At 36.3% G+C, this 23,433-nt stretch overlaps 1 protein-coding gene across 1 annotated transcript in view; it reads left to right on the top strand.

The window, feature by feature from the left end:
• SLC6A2 (solute carrier family 6 member 2) overlaps positions 1 to 23,433 on the top strand; it is a 66,692-nt gene that overhangs the window by 42,218 nt on the left and 1,041 nt on the right. Inside the window, exons 7-13 of the mRNA XM_085301062.1 lie at positions 1,418 to 1,542; positions 2,353 to 2,465; positions 5,806 to 5,934; positions 7,181 to 7,280; positions 15,755 to 15,855; positions 20,031 to 20,198; positions 21,852 to 21,923. Of these exons, the coding sequence (XP_085157188.1) occupies positions 1,418 to 1,542; positions 2,353 to 2,465; positions 5,806 to 5,934; positions 7,181 to 7,280; positions 15,755 to 15,855; positions 20,031 to 20,198; positions 21,852 to 21,923 (808 nt within the window). The remainder of the gene's footprint in view (positions 1 to 1,417; positions 1,543 to 2,352; positions 2,466 to 5,805; positions 5,935 to 7,180; positions 7,281 to 15,754; positions 15,856 to 20,030; positions 20,199 to 21,851; positions 21,924 to 23,433) is intronic.

The raw sequence follows: 23,433 nt of genomic DNA on the forward strand, positions 1-23,433 counted from the left end.
GTGAATTGCTTTGAATGGATCCAAAGCCAAAATCATGGAACATTTCCACTGACTTCAGTAAGCTTTGTACTCAATCCAGAAAACTCAGCCCAGAAAGACTGTAGCTTCCCAGTCAATTAGTCAGATTAGGTGATTTACTAAGGATAACCCTTTAGACAAAATGCTAGTCATAATCAGTCTTCCAACATGATATTTACTGTCACCTGCAAATAATTCTGCATTACTCTCATATAGAACAAAATTATGTGGAAAGTTATTTGACTAATTTTSCTCCTAAATTAAAAGAAATAGACGTAAAACTAAGCAAACACTGTAGGTAACACACGAAACCATATTGTTTTGTTCTTAGCTTATTATATTTGCCCAACGTTGCTTTATTGGCCTTGCCTTCCCTATATGAATAATGTGTTTCACAAAATTGTGTTTCTATTCTAAAAAGAAATGAACACTTTAATTTAATAATGCARAACACTTAACACCTGCAAATACCCTTCTTTTGGCCAAATAACTGTAGAACATGCTGATATCATCTTAATTATGTTCAAAACACTTTCCTGTAACAACAAATTGGAAATAGTACTGTGTTTCCTAATGAGGGCCACAGCTCACCACTATACTGTCTCTTCTGTACTTTAACATACCTTCTGCAAGAGAAATGGTATCAGTAACGTAAGCTAGAATAAAAATACTGAAAATCAGAGCCAGAAAATATGAAAATCTGTACCTATGAGTGAGTCCCCAGTATTTTGTGTGCAAAACTTTCTCAGCTCAGTTTAGAGAGATAAGCGTCATTTAATCTACTCGGTGACTTAATGAAAAGAAACTTTACTCACTCGTATGAGGTTTTTTTCAGTTATGGGAGATAAAATACATAGTTATCACCTTATCAATTACAAATACCTAGCAATTTTTTTTTAATAAAGAATTTGAGTTTATGGATCCAATTCGGTCCCTCTTGATCCTGCAGCTTTCCCATGGGGGAGCATTTTAATGAGACTTGCAGGACATACTGAATTCTTCACTGCTATTAAAACATAGTAATAGTGAGAAGAGGATAAAGCTTGGTATATGGCACCTACGTTTACAAGTAGGGTATCTGATGATAGGAAATCATATTTACTTTCTTTTTATTAAAGTGCTGTTTGGCATCAYTGATGTTCACAGTGCCATGTCCTCTGTTCTAGAGGTCATAACCAGCCAAGACTACATATTAGTCTACCTAACCTGTGCAGTGCCATCTAATTTAGAGACACCTGGTCTACTCATCATAGCACAGTATGCTAATATGAGCTTTTGATTATCAGGATAATTGCTTAATTACTATTTTCACCAGAATCTTCCTATCACTATAACATAATCCTCATCTAGTTCTTAAAGTGTTTTTTTCATTGGCATGTTCTTTTCTCCATCATATTAGGGATGCTTTGCTGACTAGTACCATTAACTGTGTCACAAGCTTCATCTCAGGATTCGCAATTTTCTCCATATTGGGCTACATGGCTCACGAGCACAAAGTTAAAATTGAGGATGTAGCCACTGAAGGTAGGAAGTGAAATTTATACTAGTTTTACTCCTTTCCTTCCACCATTTATTTGCAAATGTTTACATTTGTTTCAAACAAGCAGGTGAAAAATCTCATGGAAATCACCTGAAAGAGATTACTTGGGCACTAAAAGTCTGCATTTAATTACCTTGTTGAAATGTGAATTGTAAGTTGGTATTGGTTCATTTCAACTCTGCTGAACTGAGCAACCCTGACATCTCATCCCTCACTAGACCAGCTCATGCAGCAAGCAGGCCTTCACTGCTGCACAGTATCTGGTGAAAATGCTGATGTGTGGTGCTGTAGATTACTGCTTTTAAATGGTTCTGGGTGAGCTTAGCTGTAGTCTTTTCCCTGGTAACAGGTCACCTGCCACTTCTGTTCCTCTCTTATATCGTATCCAAGAATTCTCCTTCCAAACAGTGGATTGGCCATCCACAACTTTCCTTTTTCACTACATAGCTGAAAAATAGCTAGTAAAATTTAGCGAGGACCTGTCGCAAAGCTTTGAGGGTATGGATCACATAAACATGAGAAGTGTAAAAAAGATTGGATAGATTTATATACTCAAAACTGCCTTGTAAAGTTTATTATTAAAGTATGTCAGAATCATTTTCAGCATAATGCAATTTTTTGTTCCAAGTATGACAAACTACTCACAGACTGGGATGTATAGTGATTTAACAGCCAACTTAGTCATAATTTATCTTGGTAAAATGAACGCTTTTGAGAAGCTAAGAAACACTTTGAGATGTTTAGTAAACTAAGTATCACTTAGAAGGATTTTTTTTCTCCCTTTTCCATTTCAGGAGCCGGTTTAGTTTTCATCCTTTATCCAGAGGCGATTTCAACTCTTTCAGGATCTACATTTTGGGCTGTGGTATTCTTCATCATGCTCCTTACTCTTGGCATTGACAGTTCTGTGAGTATCTTCCTTCTAGACATGTTGTTTTTCTTTACTATTATCTTCTCTAATAACTGAAGAGGTATTGGTTTTAAATAGGAAAGTTGCTGCATTTAAAACAAACTTTCTGTATACTCCTTGAAACTTTTTCCCAACACACAGCTAACATACCGATATTATTACTCTTGGCAGCATATTTACATTATGCTGTTTAAGAGTTTTTTAAGTTATTTAAGAGGTTTAAAAAGAGATCAGATAATTTACAAGCCAGCAGACAATACTCGCTGTCTCTCTCTCTCTCTCTCTTCTTTTTTCTTTTAAATAAACTTAGGTAAGACCTGTTCATCAACAACTATTACTATTTAAAGGGTATGATCCAAGAGCACTGCTGTGAACTGCTATCACTACTACAAACTTGCAGTAAGATTTTGAACCCGACTTGTACAAGATGGCACAGTAACACAGATTCATTTCCAGAAGAGATTTTCATACATGCTGAAAATCTACTGAAGACACAAACAAYAGCTGATGATAGCCTGATCTTTTTGCTTTAGACCATCAATGACACTGAATTTACTGTAAACATAATCACTATTTAATAATCCCACCAGATTATTTCTACACTGTTTTATCTATGTAAAGCAAAGGCTGAAGTTTGAAGACTAAAACATCTACATTTTCGCAGCAAGGTAAAAACAGTAAAGAACTAGCAGTGAGAAGACTTACTTAATTTTGCAGTTAAATTCAGCATTAGGTTTGGTTTTCTGGCCGTCATTCAGCACTAAAGAGCATTTGTTCTTTCTACAAAGTGATGAGTTACACTGTACCATGCTATTCAGGATCACAAAAACTTTAGCCATATAGAAAATATGCTAAATACCCTAATTGCCTTTATACTGCTTTGCTCTTGCTAAAGAGGCATCCAGACATCCTGTAATAATTAGTTTAAGAGTTGTTTTCTTTTAGGGAAAAATAAATGGGGTCTTCAAAGAACATTGCCATGAACAAATATTCATCATGTTTATAGGGTGGTAGTTCTTTACTACTCTAAAGCATTAAAGCCTCTTGTGTAGTTCAGAATGTATACAGCTGATCTAGGAATTTGTTGCTGAAAATGAAAAAATACTTTTTCCATTGCTTGCAACCTCAGAAAACTTTGTTCATTTTCAAGAACAAGAAAAGGAAAGAAAGAACTGGCAGGGAAAAGAGCAAAACTGAAAAAAAAAMCTTTAAAAAAAAAAGTTGCAGAAGCAGGCTTTGATCATGTCTGGCAAATAGCTGAATGAGAGCTTGTGAAGTGAGATATGAGCTGTAAGGTTCAGATCCAGGTCTGAATGTTTCTGAAGTGTGGATTCCAGCTCAGACTCATTAAAGTTTGGCTTAATCTTTACACTAAGATCCTTATTCAAAAGATTGAGGTGAGATTGTATCTGGGTTTCTACTCTGGCCATTTTTCAACTGTAAGCAGCTATGAAGGCCGGAAAAATTTAGCATTCCAGTATGCTAAATCTAAGTGACTAGCAGAAACAGGGCAGAGTTAAGAGAAAAACACAGACAAGATTTACATCCTATTTAACTTCACTAATGCAGTAAATTAAGGCTGTAATACATTTGAGTGAGTGAAGACATAGGGTTTTAGACTGTAGAACTCTTGCTAAGGAGGAGCTTTCCTGTGGAGCTAACTAAAATACTACAAGCTGATAAACTGGCTAAATTTTTCCCCTTCTTGCTAGCCCGTAACTTTGGGGTAGGGATTTACTTGTTTGTATTTTGTTCAGGATTTTTGAATGTAAACAAATATATTCAGGTGATGCAGTGTTTTGTATGGTGGTCGTCTTAACTCTCTCCTCCAACTGATCAAGTCCTTGAATGGAAAAATCAAAATTTTAAAGCTTAAATTAATTAAAATCAAATAATACCCAAAACTAAAGATGAAGAATAATACATGAATACTTTCACTCATGCATATAAACCTGCACTGGCCCAGAAATACAGATGTCTGTATGAATTGTCAAAGTACTTAAGGAAAGCKAAATCTCATCACCCAAGTGCTGGCAAATAAAAACAAAAAGGACAGGAAGTAGAACAAGTGTTTGCGGTATTCATCTAGCTTGCCAGGGAAAACAAACACATGGAATAAGCACAGCCATACATTAACAAGTGGCCCTTACCCAAGAGAATCCAAAGGGTCTATTTCCATTCCCAACTTCTCCAAGTCTGTTAAAGTGCCAACATAGTAACCATCTCTGAGAACATCAAATATTAATCTATCTTTGACTGTATTCAGAGATGGCACCCCTACAATATCACTGAATAAAAGCCARGACTAGGTTTTGGGCCATTTTGCTTGTGATTATTAGTTTCCTTTAAAAACAAAAAAACAAACACCCACAAAATCCACACCCTACTCCTCCATCCCCAGCYATTTGGCTCTAGATTGGAATCGTTCATTCTAGAGAGACAATTCTCAGCTTCTGATTTCAACATGAGATGTTGATTTCTCCAAATTCTTACAGGAAGAAGCTGGAATATGCCAGCATCTGCTAACCAACTACTATACTGCACCATACACTCCAGGTTTCATCATGCTTTTTCAGCATGAGAAAAAGGAGGGAATCCAGCCTTTATGAAGGATTCTAAAATATTTAATAAGTTTGTTCCTCATTATGAGGAGGCTTGAATTCATTTTCACAGAACTTCTTGGKGGAGGAGGGGCAGAATGCTTTCACTAGTATAAAGAAATTAAAATTCAAAACAACCTATATAATAGCAATTTCAATTAAAACTTGGAAAGTACATTTAATATATATTTTTTAAAAAAGACAAGAAAAAAACTGTTCAGCATTTACTTTGAGAAAGCAAAGTAAAATTTTTTCATGGAATAAACAGAAAAATTAAATCATGGTTACTACCATGATGTTTCTTGGTCTTTGTCAGACTGATTTGGATAATCAACAGCTAAAACAAATCTTTGGTCAATAGGTTTTTCCTGGATGCTTGTGAAGAATGTTGTCTCTCTGTATTAAAAGTCTCTTAAGGAGCTAGTTCAGTTAAGCTACCAGTTTTCTCCACAGTTTATTCAACTGCATACTATTTTTCCCAAAGTATTCTCTATGTACTACCCCAATGAGTCAGCAAAGGGTGAGTACAGGATAGGGCAACCAAGCCCTAACAACCATGGCACTTTGACCAGTTCTAACTGCATCCTCAGTTCTCTACCCATGAAAAGCAAGCTGTACTTCAGTATGCCAGCGCTCTAAGTTTAGGAATGACTTACAATCTGATTTACATTGCTTGATCTGTATTTCGACTGTGCATCAATCCTGTTTAACCAGAGCTCCTGCCTTCCTTTCCTCAGATGGGTGGAATGGAAGCTGTCATCACTGGCCTGGCAGATGACTTCCAAATTCTCAAGCAGCACAGAAAGCTCTTCACCTTTGGTGTTTCTTTTGGCACTTTCCTACTTGCCCTTTTTTGTATCACCAATGTAAGTAGAACAAAAGTTTCCGTCAGCAAGCTACCTTAAAAATGCAATTAACCCTGTAAGATAGAAACATGTCTCTCCCAGGCAGCCATTTAATTTTTAAACGACTTTATGGCTAGTCTATTACTTTTGAGTCTATCATAATGCTTCTCTGGTCTTTTTGCACAAGATTATTAGTTATTAACTGAACCCACAAGCATTCGTTCCAAAGAAATTTGTGCAATCCTGGTGTTRTTTTATCATATTCACTGGAACTGTGTTGAGCATTTATCCCTGTTTGAGAAACTATAAATTTCAAGTGACTATGCCCTTTGTCTCCCAGCTATTCTCTTTTTGAAGCAAATGAAATTTACTAATAGAGGCATTTACTTCTTGTGAAAGTGGAGTTTAGAATAACCTCCTCTCCCTCCCATACATTCCCTTAGTGTACGTGGGGCTGATCTACTACTACTAACACCATAAAAAGCACATTGATAACCTATCCTGAAAATCTGATGTACTGCATTTATCACAACCATCTTCCAAGATTTTCTTCATCCTTAATCATTTGCCTTACCAGGCTTTTGACAGTTAATTGAAGAATGAGGATCACAATGTTCTAGGTTGGATGTCCTGCAGTGTCTTCCTATTTTTGACAAAAAGGCAAAAAGCCCTGTAGGCAAAGATGTCAAAAATACACTAAATTTGAGGTTGCTGCAATGAAAGTAGATATGTTCAAACTTCTTTTATTCTCCTGGTATGGTTCCCAATCTATTATTGAAATTACTGAAATTGCATAAGTTTACAGGTTGACAAAGCTCTTTTTACACTAAAAAATATCCCAATAACTTTACTAGTTTCCTCAAACTGGAAAGAATTTGAGAAATGAAAACTGTATATTTTATTATAAATAACTATCCTTTCAATACCATGCTGTCCCTATTATTATCTAAAGAACTGGACATGCTCCTTCCTCCTTCAAATGTTCACTTGAGGTAAAAATCCTAAAGCATGAGAGATGCTCAGTGGGTAAGAGCCGAAACAGGTGCTCCTGAACAGGTAAGAGCCTGAAATCCTAAACAGGTGCCAATGGGTGCAACTCCACTGCCTTCAAGGGAACTAAAGCAATTGGGCTCTTTTTTTTTTACATTAGAATACTTCAGTTAAGATATTTCAAGTAAAGCAGAATTCTGCTAACTAGAAACTAAACTACTAAAGTGATTTCACTTGTGACTTTGTTTTGATGCATGTTTTAACTCCTCAATGCTAGGGTGGAATTTATGTGCTCACACTTCTGGACACATTTGCAGCTGGGACTTCTATACTGTTTGCTGTTCTAATGGAGGCAATTGGAGTTTCCTGGTTTTATGGTAAGCACTTGATTTTGTACTTGAAAAATATTTTCTAGAATTTCAAGTGTGCTCATGATAGGCTTGATATTGTTTCGAGAGAAAACAATGCGTCTTTGTACAGAGAAAAGCATGACAAGCCAGGTTTCATGAAGCGATTTTCATCTGACTTACAAATAGTGACAGGAATGCAGATGTTCCGTGGGCCAAATTCTGAAACTCAGCACAAAGCCAAAGAAAATTGCCTTGTGAAGAAGGCTGCAAATGGAAGACAATGCTGTCCCTCTTACCAGCGCTTTGCAGCTGCTAACACAGCTGATGACTTCTAGTGGCAGGTACCCCTCATGTGGTTTCAAAGCAAGTAGATTAGCCTAAATACAGATTCACCTGTTCCTCCTTTCCAAGATTTCCCCACAGCCAATCCCAAGCTTACATGCAATAGAAAAAAAAGGATGGTTTATATTGTCTTTATAAATTTCTAGGAATTTCTATATTAATCCCTTTAGTTTTAGACAATATTATAAAACACTCCAGCAGAATTTATCTTATTTCACAGCATGATGTGGAATATCCAACAACACCTTAGAAATCCTAGAAATAGAATTAATATATGCCATAAGAAAGGGGTCAAGTAAATCGTTTTATCCTCAGKATGACAGGCTCTAGAAGTATTCAGTTCACCTCTGGAATTAAGATGGAATCACTCTGCRACAACTAGATGTGCTACAGTATCTTGAAAAAAGTATAACTTGACAGTTAAGTTTCAGAAGATGCACCTAGCTTCCTTAATAATTACTCTGGCCTTATTTTGTCCATACTGTTTTTCTCCTCCCTAAAAAAAAACATAAACAAAAACAACACACTAGATATTCAAGTCTTGTAAGAAAGAAGAAAAAAAATATTTTGTTCTTTCCTGCTGTAAAAGATGACCACAATGCTAGCAAACAACCACTACGACTTCTCTAAACCCACGTGAATGCACTTTTATAGCCTTGGTGGAAAAAAATATTGAAATTGTGCTTTCAGCACAATTTGGTAAAATAGGGGGACATTGAGTCTGCTTGAGTTCAGTCTTTAACCTCCAGAAACTTCAGAATCTTGTGAAGAAGTGTCCTGCGTTGTCTAATTTCACCAAGGAAAAAAAACATAGTCCTGTCCTATAACTGACAAAAAAGTTGACCGCTGCTATTCCCAAGGAAGCAAAACAAAAACGTTAAACTGCACATTGCTTACAGAAAAAAATATTTCAAGACTCAACCAAATCTCTGATTATAAAGTTATAAAAGGTAGTGAGAGTGTAGGAGAAGGGCTGGCCTGTGGTATCCTACCTATTCAACATTTAATAGGTGAGGAGTTTTTAATATCTGGTGTCAGAGTTTCAAACATTTCTATTCTCTGCTTCCTTCCCCAAGCTAGAGGACAGACTGAGCCTTTAAGAAGTCGTCTATCACAGAAGAAGATACAGGGATTCATAACCTCAGTCTTATTCACTGGAAAAGATTCTACCTCCAGAACAGTGGAAAWTATAAAATGTTGTTAATCACAAAATCATACAGAAAAAAAATCAGATATAATTAGATCAGTCTGAATTATGCATATCTTGCTAAAGAAACACAGTGAAAAACATCATCTTTCTTTCTTTTGGGGAGGATGCTCTCAATTCTTCATCCTGTCACAGAATTAGTAAAATTATAAGGACTCTAAAATAATATCTCATTTTCTTGAAGTTGAATTTCCTAGCTTTCCTCCAAAGATTCCAGATAGTTACCTTGAAAATTAAAGCAAGAAGCCCTATAGTATTATACCAGAGAATTTCTCTAGGATACAAATATTCTCCAAAAAACACAATCTTCTAATTTGCAAATACAAACGGTCAGTACAGCTGTCTTTGTAACCTCACTGAATGCRTTTCCAATCACCTTCACAGATACCACAAATTTTGAAAACATGCCTCCAAATTATTCTTCTATATTCAGTACCTATCTCTCACTACTACTTGCCATTAACAGTTATGCTTATTCACTTTCAAAACCCAATAAACACTCAGGCTCCCTCTTGCTGGCTTGGTTTTAAATTTACATTCCTCATTTTATGAGCTCCTTTTCAGAGGGCACTGTTTTTCTTCCAGAGGTATCACAAATACTTTGGCAATACAATGCCAAAATCTATTAGACAGGTAAGAGAGAATCAATTCATCAACCCCATATTAATCAAAAACCTCACATTAACTCAATGATCCATCTAAAACTGAAAACCTTGGGAGGTCTTACACTGCARTGATCCAAGCCATCAGTTGTGTCTGAAATTGCTTTCCACTAAAACTTCAGTTTAATCAACCTTCTTGGGCTATAAATTTCCTATGTTCTCCTAATTCCCATGTCATACTTTCCTGTTTAGTCACACTTTTCTCTTCATTCTAAGGGTTCAGAAGTCACAGCAGCCTGCAAATCCTTTTCCCACTGAATTGTACTGAACTAGCTGCCCTGATTCCTGATATGATTATTCTCCCTCTGAAAGTCATTTCTATTCTTCATTTCTATTCAGAGATAGTGTTTGTAATTGATGTATGAGTCAGTCTTTAGACACTATTATTCTTGCTGCCACTGACTTACCCCATCTGTACCATATCGCTGTATTCTTCTAGTCACTCTGTCCCTCCCAATTAAAAACTGCTGATGAGTGAATAAGCTGAAGGAATGATATCCCTGTGTAAAGCTGTTCAACCTACTAAAGCAAAATTTTTTAGYTTTAAAGTGCTAATTCTGTCCTCCAACACCAGCACAGAGCTAGCAGCTTATCTGCTGTTGTCTCTCAAAATAAATGGAGGCACCAAATGCTACAGGCAACTGTTTTTAATGGATGTATAAGAGCTGAACATGGAAGAGTGATCATAGCTTAGCTTGGAAGCAGAGGTATAAAAATATCACTGTTCAGTAAGTGCAAGTTATTATCTGCTGCTATTAAAATAGGATTTACTGTGCTTTACAATGGCTAGGTTTTGAATGTGGTCCACAGAGTAAYCCCGCCAAGCATAGTTCAGGTTCATTTATTTCTTGCAACTTCTGTCCTTCACCATCATCCTTTCCCTTCTTCTCCCTCTCTCTAACAGGGAAAATATCTATTCATTTGTCTCAAGCAACCGATAGATGTTTTTACTGACGCAATATGACCTGCTGTTTTATATATGTATAAAAAAATTTATTACAGCCTCGGGTGCTATTTGAACCGTTATGACTGATTAAGTCTGGCATGATCTTGTCCACCTTTTTTTCCTGCTAGACCCCAGTTGCCTTAGTGACCCAGCAGGAACATTAAGCCAGCCTGAAGGCACCCTTTGACATTTTGGCACAGACCAAAAACATACAAATTTCTATCTTTAGTTCAAATTAAACCTACATTCATTAACTGTAAAGTTTCTGCTTGCAAAGGTCACTTGAATCTGTAAGAGAAGGAAGAACTAGTTTGTTTTAGTAAACAGGTATTTTAGTTAAGACTGCTAGTTTTTTTTAGCATTTTTCATCTTGGGCAACCCTGAGCTCACTCCTCTTGACAGACATGCTAAGGAAAGGCAAACAGTTCTCCCTGGGATACAAATCTGCTGTTCAGTTTCCCTTGCAGGAAAATCTCCACTCAGTCAGAATCTCTAACATGAGCATCTTCCTGGATGACTAGAATAAGTTAGCAACGATCTTCACTTCCAGGTCTATTATTTTCAGTCTGTGAAAGTCTTTCCAAAGAAAATACTTTAGATTGAAATTTCAGTCTTTAAGGTCAATTTATTTGAAAAAAAATGAACTATTTGACTTCGCAAAAGTAAGAGAGAAATTCATCAAGCATTACCTGCTCTCACACATCCTTTGCTCATGTGGTTTTGTATTGATACATATGCCTGGCACAAAAGACAATGAAGAAAAAGTAYGATTGCACCAACTGTCACAGAATGGAAGCACAAATGAGGCAAGTACAGATTAGACTCTGGTTCTTACAGGAGAAGGTGTCAAGAGTAACTTCTTAACACAGGTGCTAGATGTGCAATGAGGAGTGATCCTTTTCTGGATCTGCTACATGCAATCAAGGAACTGTGGCTCAGGGACATGGCTACATGCCAGTCAGCCATGCAAGCTGGCAGGAGAGAAGGCTAACAGCTACTATGCTCCTGCTAATAGAGCTCAACCAGGAGATTAAGTCATTCCTCCCTTTTACTTGGTACTTGCTAGACTGCACCTGCAATAGTGTGTCCCATTGTTTGCACCCCCAGTACAAACAACCACTAAACTCAAGAGAGTCCAGTGGAGGGCTACGAAGATGGTCAGGGGACTGAAGCACATTCCCTTTCAAGAAAGGCTGAGAGAACTGGACTTGTTGAGTCTGGAGAAGGCTTAGGGAGGACCCACCGGAGGACCCTGGTAGCTGCCTTTCAATACCTACATGGAAGGTTTTGAGAAACAGAGCCAAGGCTTTTCACTTAGGTGCATGATAGGAAGACAAAAGACAGTGGTCATAAATTGAAAGAGGGACAAAAAAGAACTCTCTAACAGGATAACTGCTGTTAATAGTTCTTATCATTTTCTTATTCAGTGTAGTTAATCTGATTTATTGATTTCATTTAAATTCATTTAAATATTGCATCATTACTATCTTTTACTTTCCAATTTGAAAAAAAATCCAAGGTTAGAAAAGATTATTTTGCATCACATAGGAGGGGAAAGCTACACACACAAAAATTGCCTGTAGGGCTCCAGATGAGTGTCAGAGCCATGACACTACTTTTTGGAAACATGCTCTTAAAGTATTTCAGCTATAGCTGCTGAACAATTTTACCCCAGGGCCAGGAAATGCAAAAGAGCTTCTGTGCAACTGAACTGGTTGATCCTACACAGCAAAATGACTTGCCAAGGTCTCTCAGGCAGACAGGGCACATGGTATTGGCAATGTCTAGACTTTCATTGCATCTGAACTCTGATCTCTCCATCACTGGGCTCAAAGAACACTGTTCCAATATTAGGAGGATAACTTGCATTTATAGCCAAATCTATTTTTCACTTTCTTCTTAATCAGTTCTCTGTTGCTTATTGATTTAACACCCTTGACATGGCAGTATGATTTACAGATAGAACAGGCCAAATTTTCTGTGCCATTTAACAGGCAATTACAGCAGAGACATTCCCAAGGAGTTTCAATATTTACATAATTCAGAAATTACACTGAAATTCTCTTTGGGTTTAGTGTATTGAACCAAYGTTTCATCATAAACTCTAACTATATATTAGTTTTTCACTGAWAAAGTAAGGAGATTTCCATACTGGTCAACCAAGTCTCCAGGCAAGTAATTTGGAGTGACTGAAGGAGTCACCAATAACGCATGCTTATCTCACAGAATCACAAGGAAACTGGGTAAATGTTTTCAAGAAATGTAAAAAAACGAAGCACCAAGTACTGTCATATATAATTATAGCTTTGTCCTACTTTACAGGTTGACTCTTAGGATGGTGATCTGAAAAATGTATAGTATTAAAAAAGCATGCTGTTGAAAAAGGCAAAGCACAGACTATTTGTTTCTTGTTCTCAGTAGAAATTGACCATAAAGCACTATTTGGGCTTGGGGGTGTCTGTCTGAGACTTCCAAAAATTTTATTCATACGTTATCTAGTCCTTGTCTTTGACCTTCTGCACAATGATAAATTTCCCTCTCAGATTCACTGCACTTTAAATTCAGTCACTCTAAAGTTCACAAAAGGCACTGTAAATAGAATCAGATCAAACTCAGAGCATTTGCAGATTGTTTCTTTGATTCTGATACCTTGCTTCACCTGTTCATAACACTGGGTTGAAAAGAAAAATAAAACAAGTTTTCACTCAAATGTCCAAAGCTGGTAAACACATTTCTCTGACTGAATGTAAAGGGTCAACCAAGTTGTCTTATGTAATTAAATACATTGAATTAAATAAATCCTACTGATCTCATCCCCAGGAAGAGAAACAACTATTTACTGTATTCCTAACAAACAAGTATTTATGTCAAAAAGCTGTGCACCCAGTAGGGTTCACTATTAAAAGCAAATTTGTTGAAAACATTTCTCTAGTATAATGCCACCTAAGAAACCAGTAGCTGGACATGACACATTACACTAATCAGAGAAATACTTACCTCTGAGCCAATACCTTTAAGACTTACCTTTTTTTTTTTCTGTTTAAAGACAACTGAGTGGGAAATTTTTTCATATTCTGATGGCAGTAGTAATCACTCAATTATTAAAAAAAAATGGGAAAACAGTCTGGGCTTAGACAAAACTTTTGCAAGATAGTATCTCATACTGGGAAACCCAACCACAATAAAATTCATTAGAAAAACTCAGAGGAAACTACCATTCAAATGGTTGTTGTCCTAGCACTGAAAAAGGCATATTGGCTTTGTATAGTTGATTATAGTCAATTATCAGTTAATGCAGACATATGTATCCAAAAAAAGTATCAAATTAAATTAAAAAATATTAAGGATGGAAAATGTCCCACTGGACACTACACTATTTCCAGAAAAGAATCAAGTCCAAAGAATGTGAATTAGCATGAACTAATATTACTAGAGTAAAAAGATACATTCCTCTTACGTACAGACAGCTTGAAACTGCTTTTCACTGCAAGGCATGGAAATGCCCTTGTAGACTACTCAAAATTTGTAGCTAAACCAGACTAGTGCTACTTGCAGGATACATATTATGCTTGTGCTGCATTTCTATGGTATTCAGAGAGGTAAGTCATAATGCTGATTTAAATCTGTAAAGCCATAAGGAATTAAGAGACACTGACCTGAAAAGCCTCCTCTTTCTCATTTAATGCTATAGAACTTGGTATGTCCTGAGGCATCTAGTATAACAAACTTTTGGTTTTCACACTGGCCTGAGATAGCACRAACTATTCTCCAATTTTGAGGTCACTGTCTAAATAATGTTTTTAAATAGGAGTCTACAAAAGATCTGCCTTTCTGCTTTAGCTGTGGGAAGAGATTTCCACTGCACTATTTGTTCAAAAGGAGCATTTCCATTTTCATATCTATTAAAAATTCAGCTTTCAAAAGCACTAAATTATGCATACACACAAACACACACACTATCAATGTGAAGATACTGAAACGTGAAAAATCTCAGACTAGATACTCAAGGAACATTGAAGGCTTTGTGAGAACTTGATTAATCTGAGAGAGCATTTACAACTCTTCTCCCCACTCTGGCCATTATCACTTGCCCAAAACTTTCCTCCAATGCCTTCATTTCTCTAAACTGTGGTGAATAGTGAATTACCACTGGAGGTAACTAACTTTAAGTGATTTTGAAGGGGGTTATGTTACATAGTCTTGCAGACAATGGAAGTTTTGTATGCTGTTACTTGCATGCTGTATGTATACAAAGCCTTATACTGAAATACTTTATGTTACTAATAGCCAGGTTTTGACACTAACCAAGCAAACAAGGTCACCTATGTGTTTCTAAACCCACAGTATACATAAGTGTGTATATATATATATATATATATATATATATATATACACACACACACACACACACACAGTGTATATATACACACACACACACACACACACACACACACAGAGTATACACTGGTATAATTAGCAAGACAGATTTTTGATTCACATCTTCATTTCATAATTTTCTCATGTTATCCTCTGCGGCACTAATTTCTTCAACAGATTATGGTTTTGACAGTACTCTTGTTTTTTACTCACATAAACAGATCATTTACTTCCTAAGATATCTACCACAACACCTATATTAAATTAGTAGAGATTAAGATGCATACAGTGGTGAAAATTTTAGAAAGTGATTTGATATTATGAAAGCAAACTGAATACTCTTAAAGAGGCCATGTGCACCTCATTACTAAAGTTCTGTACATGCTTACACAGAAGCACCTATCCAGTTCCTTGAAGAGATGATAAAAGATGAAGTGATGTTTGTTATAGACGTAATGCATATTCTGGGATATTTAGTGAAACACTGAAAAAAAGTGAGGCACGCCATTGAGCAGAACAAATAAAACTTCCTTTTGGATAATTAAGAATTATATCAATCTACTTCTTTACTAGAAATGAGTCTGTACACGGGTCTGGGTTTTCCTTCAATGTACCCATGAATGAGTGCTGAGTACTTAGGTTACAATAGTTCACAACCATAGTGAAAAGAGTTGCATCTACTTCATAATTTAACTGCTAGATATTTGTGAAATTCGTCTTTTTAATGGTAACACTATTTGCAACAGACCTTAAATGCTCGTGAACATTTAAGTCTTAGATATATCAAATTCAAAGACAGATCTACCCATTGAAAGGAGACCAATGTTGTTGACCTATATGTCTTCTGATTTGGAAGTTGTTCATTCCCACTTTGGAAAAGAACAGCTAAGATCTGCATATGCCGCCAACATGACCAGTTCAGATTCATGTCATTTGGATGTTCACATTCCTTCTGTTTACCTCATAGGGGTGGACAGATTCAGTGAAGATATCCAACAGATGATGGGCTTCAAGCCAGGCCTCTACTGGAGACTGTGCTGGAAATTTGTTAGCCCTGCTTTTTTATTGGTAAGTGTTAATAACTATTTCCCCATGGAAAAAAAATACTAGTATGTTGCTTCCTACAATATAGAATATGTAACAAAAGCAAGATGCTCGTTGTTATTCCTGATATGGTTAGGAGAAATAGCAGGCAACAATTTAATTCTTTTTTCTCCTCCATGGTACTGATGGTTTTTTATACAAAATACTTCAGTTGTGAAGGAAAAGCTAATTGTGGATGTGGTCATCTGTTCCTACCCTTTAGCAGGCTTTGAAGGAAGCAGCTTTTCTTAAGGAAACACTAAGAGTGCTTCTTCCCCCAGCATTCACGGTAATTAAACACTAATCTTTCTGCTAGAAAATAAAACCAGGCAGATAAGAGATTGTGCTGAAAAAGAAGGCTCTGAGGCCACCTATGATTTAAAATCATTAATCTTGAAATTCCCATACCACTAAATCRTTGCATAATTTTATTCTCCCTTGATAATAAATACAGGTAAGAGTGTCGTAATTCAGGGTTACCACCCCTTCTCATTCTCATTTCAACTGCTATGGATTTCTGTTTAAAACTACCATCTCCTGTGGCTGGCCTCATCTTGGAAGCAAGAATAACAGAGTAATTCCAAAAAGCTGAATTTACAGAACCTAAAAACTACACAAAATGGTTAGTTTAAAAAAAAAAACAGATAGAGAAACTTAATGAAATAAATGTTACCACTTTATACCAGATCAAATCAGATCCATTACTTGGAATGCATCATGTCACACTTCTCAGAATTTCACATTACTTAGGTAATAACTAAATAGTGCTTATATACTAGCCTTACCTAAGCACACAGAAAAAAAAAATACACTTTTAATTAAAGCAATCAAACTCCAAGTTAACCTTTCCTATTTCCAGTAATTAGATGCTTTGCAGACTGTCTCACTGGGGTTCTGTGGTTACAGAGAGAAACTAAATTTGATCCACTTTTCTATAATCTCGATCTGCTGCTCATTACCAYGCACTTGACCTTCTACTTCAAGATTTGCTCATTCTGTTTTTATTAATGGCCAACAGATGTTAAACCAAATTGWAAACAAACCAACCATCTCTTCCTTTACACAAAAGGCTGTATTGGGTAGTAAGCATGTTTCCAGACACTCAGGTTGTTAAAGATTGCGCAACACTTTCTCAAAGATAACTAACAGACACTCCAATACTCTATTCTAAACTTGATAGCAACCAAAAGCAGATGTTTCAGTGGATGACAAAATATCTTAAATATTCATGCAGTGAGTTACCCAAGAAGGATATTTTTCCTAATGTGCTTAGTAACGGATGTTGTATATTCTGAAACACTGGTACATTTATCTTTGTAACTTGTATTAAGTTCAGACTATCACCAGATTTTCTGGTATTATAACAAGTTGATTGTAATTGAACTTAGCATGTGACAAGGTAAGTGCTTAATATAGAATATGAAAAGAAACTGAATAAAGTTAATATCCTTTATATTTTTGTATTGATGCTTTATTACTAGATTAAAAAAAGCCTAAGTGTTCGTTGTATCACTGGAGAGATAGAGGGGGACAAATACATATGCTGTTTTCATATCAACTTGATCTTTGGCTATTGCAGATCATCTGCTCCTCCACATGTTTTTTCAGTAGCTCCAAATCATGTGTTATTGATTATACCTAGCAGTTTAGTAAGATGAAAACATTTTAGGAGTTATTTACCACTAGATTTAACTTGCTTCTTTCTCTCAAAGCCTGTATTATGTATACCACCTCTTGAGACATAACCTTTTACGTGTGTGCTTTGTGTCTGAACACAAAAATTGCAACAATATACTTAAGAACACTACCTGATTAAAAATCATTACATTTACAATGTGTGTATTAGAACACATCTTCCAATGGTAATTCATATTTCATTAATGGACACCAAGATCCCAACTGTGGAGAAACACCTTAGAATAAGTTGTATGCAATTATCCCACTGGTTAGCTCTTTGAAACACTGAAGAGATGTATTAAATATACATAGTAAGCTGCCTGATATGAAACACACACAAATGCTTCACTGCGTTTGGAAAAAAATTCCCAAAATGTAAACATAGCATTTAGTTGTTTTGTGCAAACGTTTGGTTCAGAACAAAATTACAGTTTTACRCTGGGATCATCTCCTAGGCTTATTTGTAAATTGAAAGGTTAGGGTAAACATAGGGAAATTTGATCTCACTATGCTTTTAGGATATTAACTGTAATAAAGCTGTGCTTCTTAAAGCTGTACTGATGTACCCAGTATCTAAGGATACCTTGGACAGGCTTTGATGACCCAGCCTTCAGACTCAAAGTTATCGTCATTTTTTTTTTGCGTCTGGCCCCAATTAATCAGTTCGTTAAACATTTAGCAAGCGTGTATTATCCTTCTAAGTACTGTTCTGTAAAGAAGCTTAATATGGAGCTATAGCCTGCAACACTTCATATGGAGGCTGACAAGTTTTAGAAAGAGCAAAGGCTATACCAAATATCTTGAGCTTTTGTGCTCTAGGAGATTGTTGAAAGTTTAAGTTTAAAATTTAAGCAAAGGTCTAGCAAACTAGCTAGCAAAAAAATGATGCAATTCTCAGTCTAAGCTTTCCAGAAGTGTAAAATTTCTTGGGGAAGTAGCCCCAATGCCTTCTTACAGAAGCTTGTAAGTTACAGGATACAGTATAAGGATCCCAGGGAAAGTAAGTGATGTATCTTTCCATCTCACCATAACACACTTTTTCCATTTGAAAGCATTAGAATTGGGACACATCAATTTAATTATTGGGTATCAATATATTTGAAAACCTGTGGAAACAGGGTCCTCGTGATCCTAACTCCAGGGAATTTTTATATTTTGTATGCAGTTTTGTTATGACTGTAGGTATTCTCAAGTTTCTAATTGACATTACAATCTTGATTTGTTGGAGAAAAGTAAGTTTAAATATACCTTCTTCTAGCCTATCTTTTGGTTTCTGCATTGAATGCATTAAAAAAAAATAAAGCAAATTAAATTGACCAAAATTAACTTATAAATTAATACGAGAAAGCTGTAAAATAGTCATTAGGATGAAAAAAAAAGGCAGTCTTCTATTACCCATTAGAATTTAAAAATGCAAAATTCAAGTGAATTGGTCACTTGATCTAAGCAGCAGCATTTCACAACAACTGTGTCAAGCATATGGAGTGCCTCACCAAAAAAAAAATGAGGTTATAAGCACCATAAATATAAATACCCCCCCCCCCAAAAAAAAAATCAGTTATAATTACTTGACATATGTAGTTTGGATAATTTGGAAATAATTTGCATTAGAAAAGCTCCTAATGATAAACACATTTCTCCACAAGGGGAAGGGAAATTGAGCTTGTCCAGAAATCTAGCATTAGGAAACATCTCCTTAAAGCCTTTTCTCAAATCTTTCTGCAGCTGTGTAACACCAACAACAAAAAATAATCTCTAAATTGAATCAATACTTGATTAACAGGACCTCACACTATTGGCTTCCTTTAACCCAAACCTTTACTTGCCTTGTGTAGCCTTTGAAAGTGTAATCTCAAACTATAATTTGAAATTGCTAGAAGGAACAGAATACAGAGGTCCAGAGAAGCAAACTAAGGAGCTCGGCATATTGCACATAACCCATACAGATTTAACAGGAAGGAAATGGGGTGATACCCCACACTTTCCTTCTTGCCCCTGGTATATGTAATACATTTCTGGTTTTCAGGTCTTAAGACCATATGACCTTTCTCCAGTAAATGCACCATGCTAACACTTGCATCATTCTTCTCACTGAAAAATGGGTACAAATTTCTCTAAGAAAATGAAACCTTAGGCCTCTGGAAAACAGGGAGAAAAACAGTTCCTGTAGAGATCTCTTCATTTTACATCCCTAACACTACCAGTTTAAATGAGGCAATAAGACAATCACCTGATCATCCCACCAATAATCTGTGTCCAGAGCACCTAGAATTAACTCGTTGTTAGTACTAGTAAATGCATCAAGAGTTTCTGCAGTTTAAATGGCAAAGGGCAAAGTAGACAGGATGAAGGTAAATATTGAAGCTGGGTTTAAATATCCCCTAGGTTGGCTGCCTAATCAAACAGTGATGAAATCTATTTTCCATTCTACTCAGTTTCTTCATATTTTAAAATCATGGTTCTTTTTATTCTTTCTTCTTTAGTTTGTTGTGATAGTCAGCATAATAAATTTCAAACCTCTGACATACGATGACTACACCTTCCCTCTATGGGCAAATCGTATTGGCTGGGGAATAGCATTATCTTCAATGATACTTGTGCCTGCCTACATTATCTACAAATTGATGAATGCGCGTGGGACCTTTAAAGAAGTAAGTGGAATGCTAGCAAAATATCTTGAAGTGTTGTAATGAAATGACTGGATATAAGTTGGCAGTTTGTTTCTCTTTTTCCCCAAACATATTACTTACTTAAGAGTGATCTTTTGAATCCAGCTCTCTGATGGATTGATTTTTCAAGGCAGAATTAGTGCATCCTCTTCCCGTTTCTAGATAGAAATTAGCTTTCCAGAAAGCACCACTGCTTTAAAAAAATTATTAATTTATGATGCATATAATTACTCTAATTGGTGAGATATTTTTCCTTATTAACAAAAAATATATACAGAATATAGTATCTTCATATTTAACTATCAAGTATGATCTTCATGCAGCTGCTCTACCTGAACACAGTTAGGTCCAAGGTATGCTTTATTATGCTATACTAGAATATTGTAAACCGTTTTATGTACAAAATTAATTCAGATTTCTCCTGCCTTAGCATTATATTAGTCTAATCACATAACTATATGCTGGAAGGGGTCCCTAAAGCAACAATGAGYGCAGGATGGGCTGCACTCATTAAATGAGTATCCACTGAGAACATCAGGAATGCCTTACTGAGTCAGAGTAATAGATCTCATTTAGCCCAGTACTCTGTCTTTAGCAGCAGCCATACAGTATTTGTGTGCTTTTCTTTTTCCTGTTAAATTTGTGTTCCTATTTCCTATTTACTGAAATTAGTTCAGCTCTCTGCCAAGGATAGAAATTAATTTCCTTGCAGATTTTTCCATTGTGATCACTGCTATAATATCGAAGTGCTTGAAGAAACTATTTATATTCAAAATAAGACCAAGGTGCTGAAATAGATTTGGAAATCCAGAAGTGCTCCTAAATCCTATGGTACAGGCATAGCCTATGGATTCATCATCTAGCCTCTTGCTTTTCAACTACTACAGTGACAGAACCAGGATACTAGAGAGCAGCATCTTTCACCACCACAACCATGCCATAGAGCAATTTACATTCTCTTATTAATCAGTGTTAACAAGGGGTTTTTTTGTTTGTTTTGTTTTTTTGCAATTCATGTGGACAGCAGGTCTTCAGTCTCCTCATGAAAAATACAGCAGAAGCCTTGTATGTTACACCCAAACGGCTATTATAAGATATAATGGAGTAAATCGCGGCTATTAAAGTAGGGGGCAAGGTATGCACTTAGTCTAAGGGGAACTCCCCAGTTTAGCTGAAAGTCCATGATAAGCCAAAAATCTGCAAACAGTTGCAAATGGAACCAGMCAGCCAGCCAGAGGGACAAGGCGGATGAGCTGGGAATAGGCAGTGCCCCCCTTCCTTTGCCACTGGGACTAGCCAATCCCATTTTGACACAAGTCCCAAGAAAAGTGTGAATTTCAGGGATGTAAGGCCTGTGATACCAGCTTGTTCCTGGCATTCTCTTCCATATGCGCTTGCTAAATATTTGACCTCAGTATTTGCATAAGCTTTCTACTGTTGCTCCTTATATTAAAGACTAATACCAAGGGGCTTATTATAAGCTTGTTCTCTCAGTGACTGAGTTAGACTCATGACTCGGCGATATTAAAGGTTTAAGTTACTGTTTTAAATAAAGTTCATACTACTTCCCCATAATTACAGATATAATCCCACTTCATATGGCTGATTTTTTCCTCTTCTTCCCCTCTGGTTTAGAGGCTAGCTTACTGCATCACACCTGAAAACGAACACCATCTTGTGGCTCAAGGAAGTGTCAGGCAGTTTAAGGTTTGTACTTCTTTCATCATGCTTCTTGCTACCAACCCTTTCCTGTCTGGTGCAAAGCTGCAGTTGCTGGCAAAATCTCTTCAGCATGGAACCTTTCACAGGTCTGTGGTTCTTTATTTTGGCAATCATGATGTGGTGCAGGAGGCTCAACTGTTGGAAGGCTTCTGGCCTTCCACCACTTCTTTCCACCATTAAAGAAATGACTAAGCATGACCTACAAAGTTACAGATTACTTGCATCCAGTATTTTAGGTCTGAATACAATGAGATCTCATCAAGGGATGAATTTATTTCCAGACCATCAGGCATGTTTGAAGAAGTCATATCCTCTCCCTCWCAGTCATTACATAGCAATCTGAAGTCATGTTTTTTAAACTCCAAGTATGTATCAAGGCATGCTAAACAGTTAAATACCCAGTGTTGGACTTCAACAAAATGGCCATGATGAAATGCTATGCTACTAAAATGGAATGTGCTTTCCCCACAGTTCTTTAAAAACACTGCTGGAGACTCCTTAAGCAGCAGTGGAAAAATACACTATAGGTTTCCAAATAGTGCTTTTTTTTTTTTTTTTTTTAAGCAAATAGCTGACTGAAATAACTCCTTTTTGTAGAAGATAAAAAGGATGCAAATATGAGGCATGTACAGTTAATGCTGAACCACTTTCTGCCTTCACAGTTCAAAGCAGCTAGTATTATGCACACTACCTCAAAATACGACCCAGATTTTATAGTGGTGGTTTGTACATTGGTATTGATAAAAACAAATTAAAAAATATGCCTTTTGTTCACTTTGAAATAAACTTAAGAACTATAATGGAAAAAATACTGTTTGAAGTATAATATATTTTTGTATTTTAAAGGAAATAATCCAAATGTAGATTTATGGGAAGCAGAAGGGAAAAAGGAAGAAAAGGCTTCCTGTCTCATGACCACAATTTATGTGCGATTATGCAGTAGCACAGCACCCTTTCCTGCCTTCTCATTCCCCCATCCCTGCCCTCAGCTATCTAAAGACTTTTAATGCTCCAGCTGTAAGTAATAACTTGATTTTCAGAGGCTGATTCTCCTGTGCTAATGGGATACACACTACTGTTCCTGCACAGATCTGATCATTTAAACCCAAACACATTATGTCAGAAACAAAAGCAAGTGAATTTCACTTAGAGTAGAAGAGACTGTACTTTGAAGCAAATGCCTAATGATTCCTCAAACAACATCTAACACTAAGGCATCTTATATTAATTCGTTGCTGCCTTCAAAGAACAGCTAGGAATAGCTTTGTGATTTTTAATATTGCTAAAGCATAGTTAATGCTTTGTTAATCTTAAATTTGTAAGCAAAACACCAACTACCCTAACTAAATCAGCACAAAACTCATATATACATATTCATAGAATCATAGAATGGTAAGGTTGGAAGGGACCTCTGGAGATCATCTAGTCCAACCCTCAGCATAGCCCATAGGCGGATTGAACCCGCAACCTTGGCACTGGCAGCACCACACTCTAA

This window comes from Rhea americana, unplaced genomic scaffold (genome assembly GCF_003343005.1).
Source record: "Rhea americana isolate MKP2758 unplaced genomic scaffold, rheAme1 scaffold_172, whole genome shotgun sequence".
Lineage (NCBI taxonomy): Eukaryota > Metazoa > Chordata > Aves > Rheiformes > Rheidae > Rhea > Rhea americana.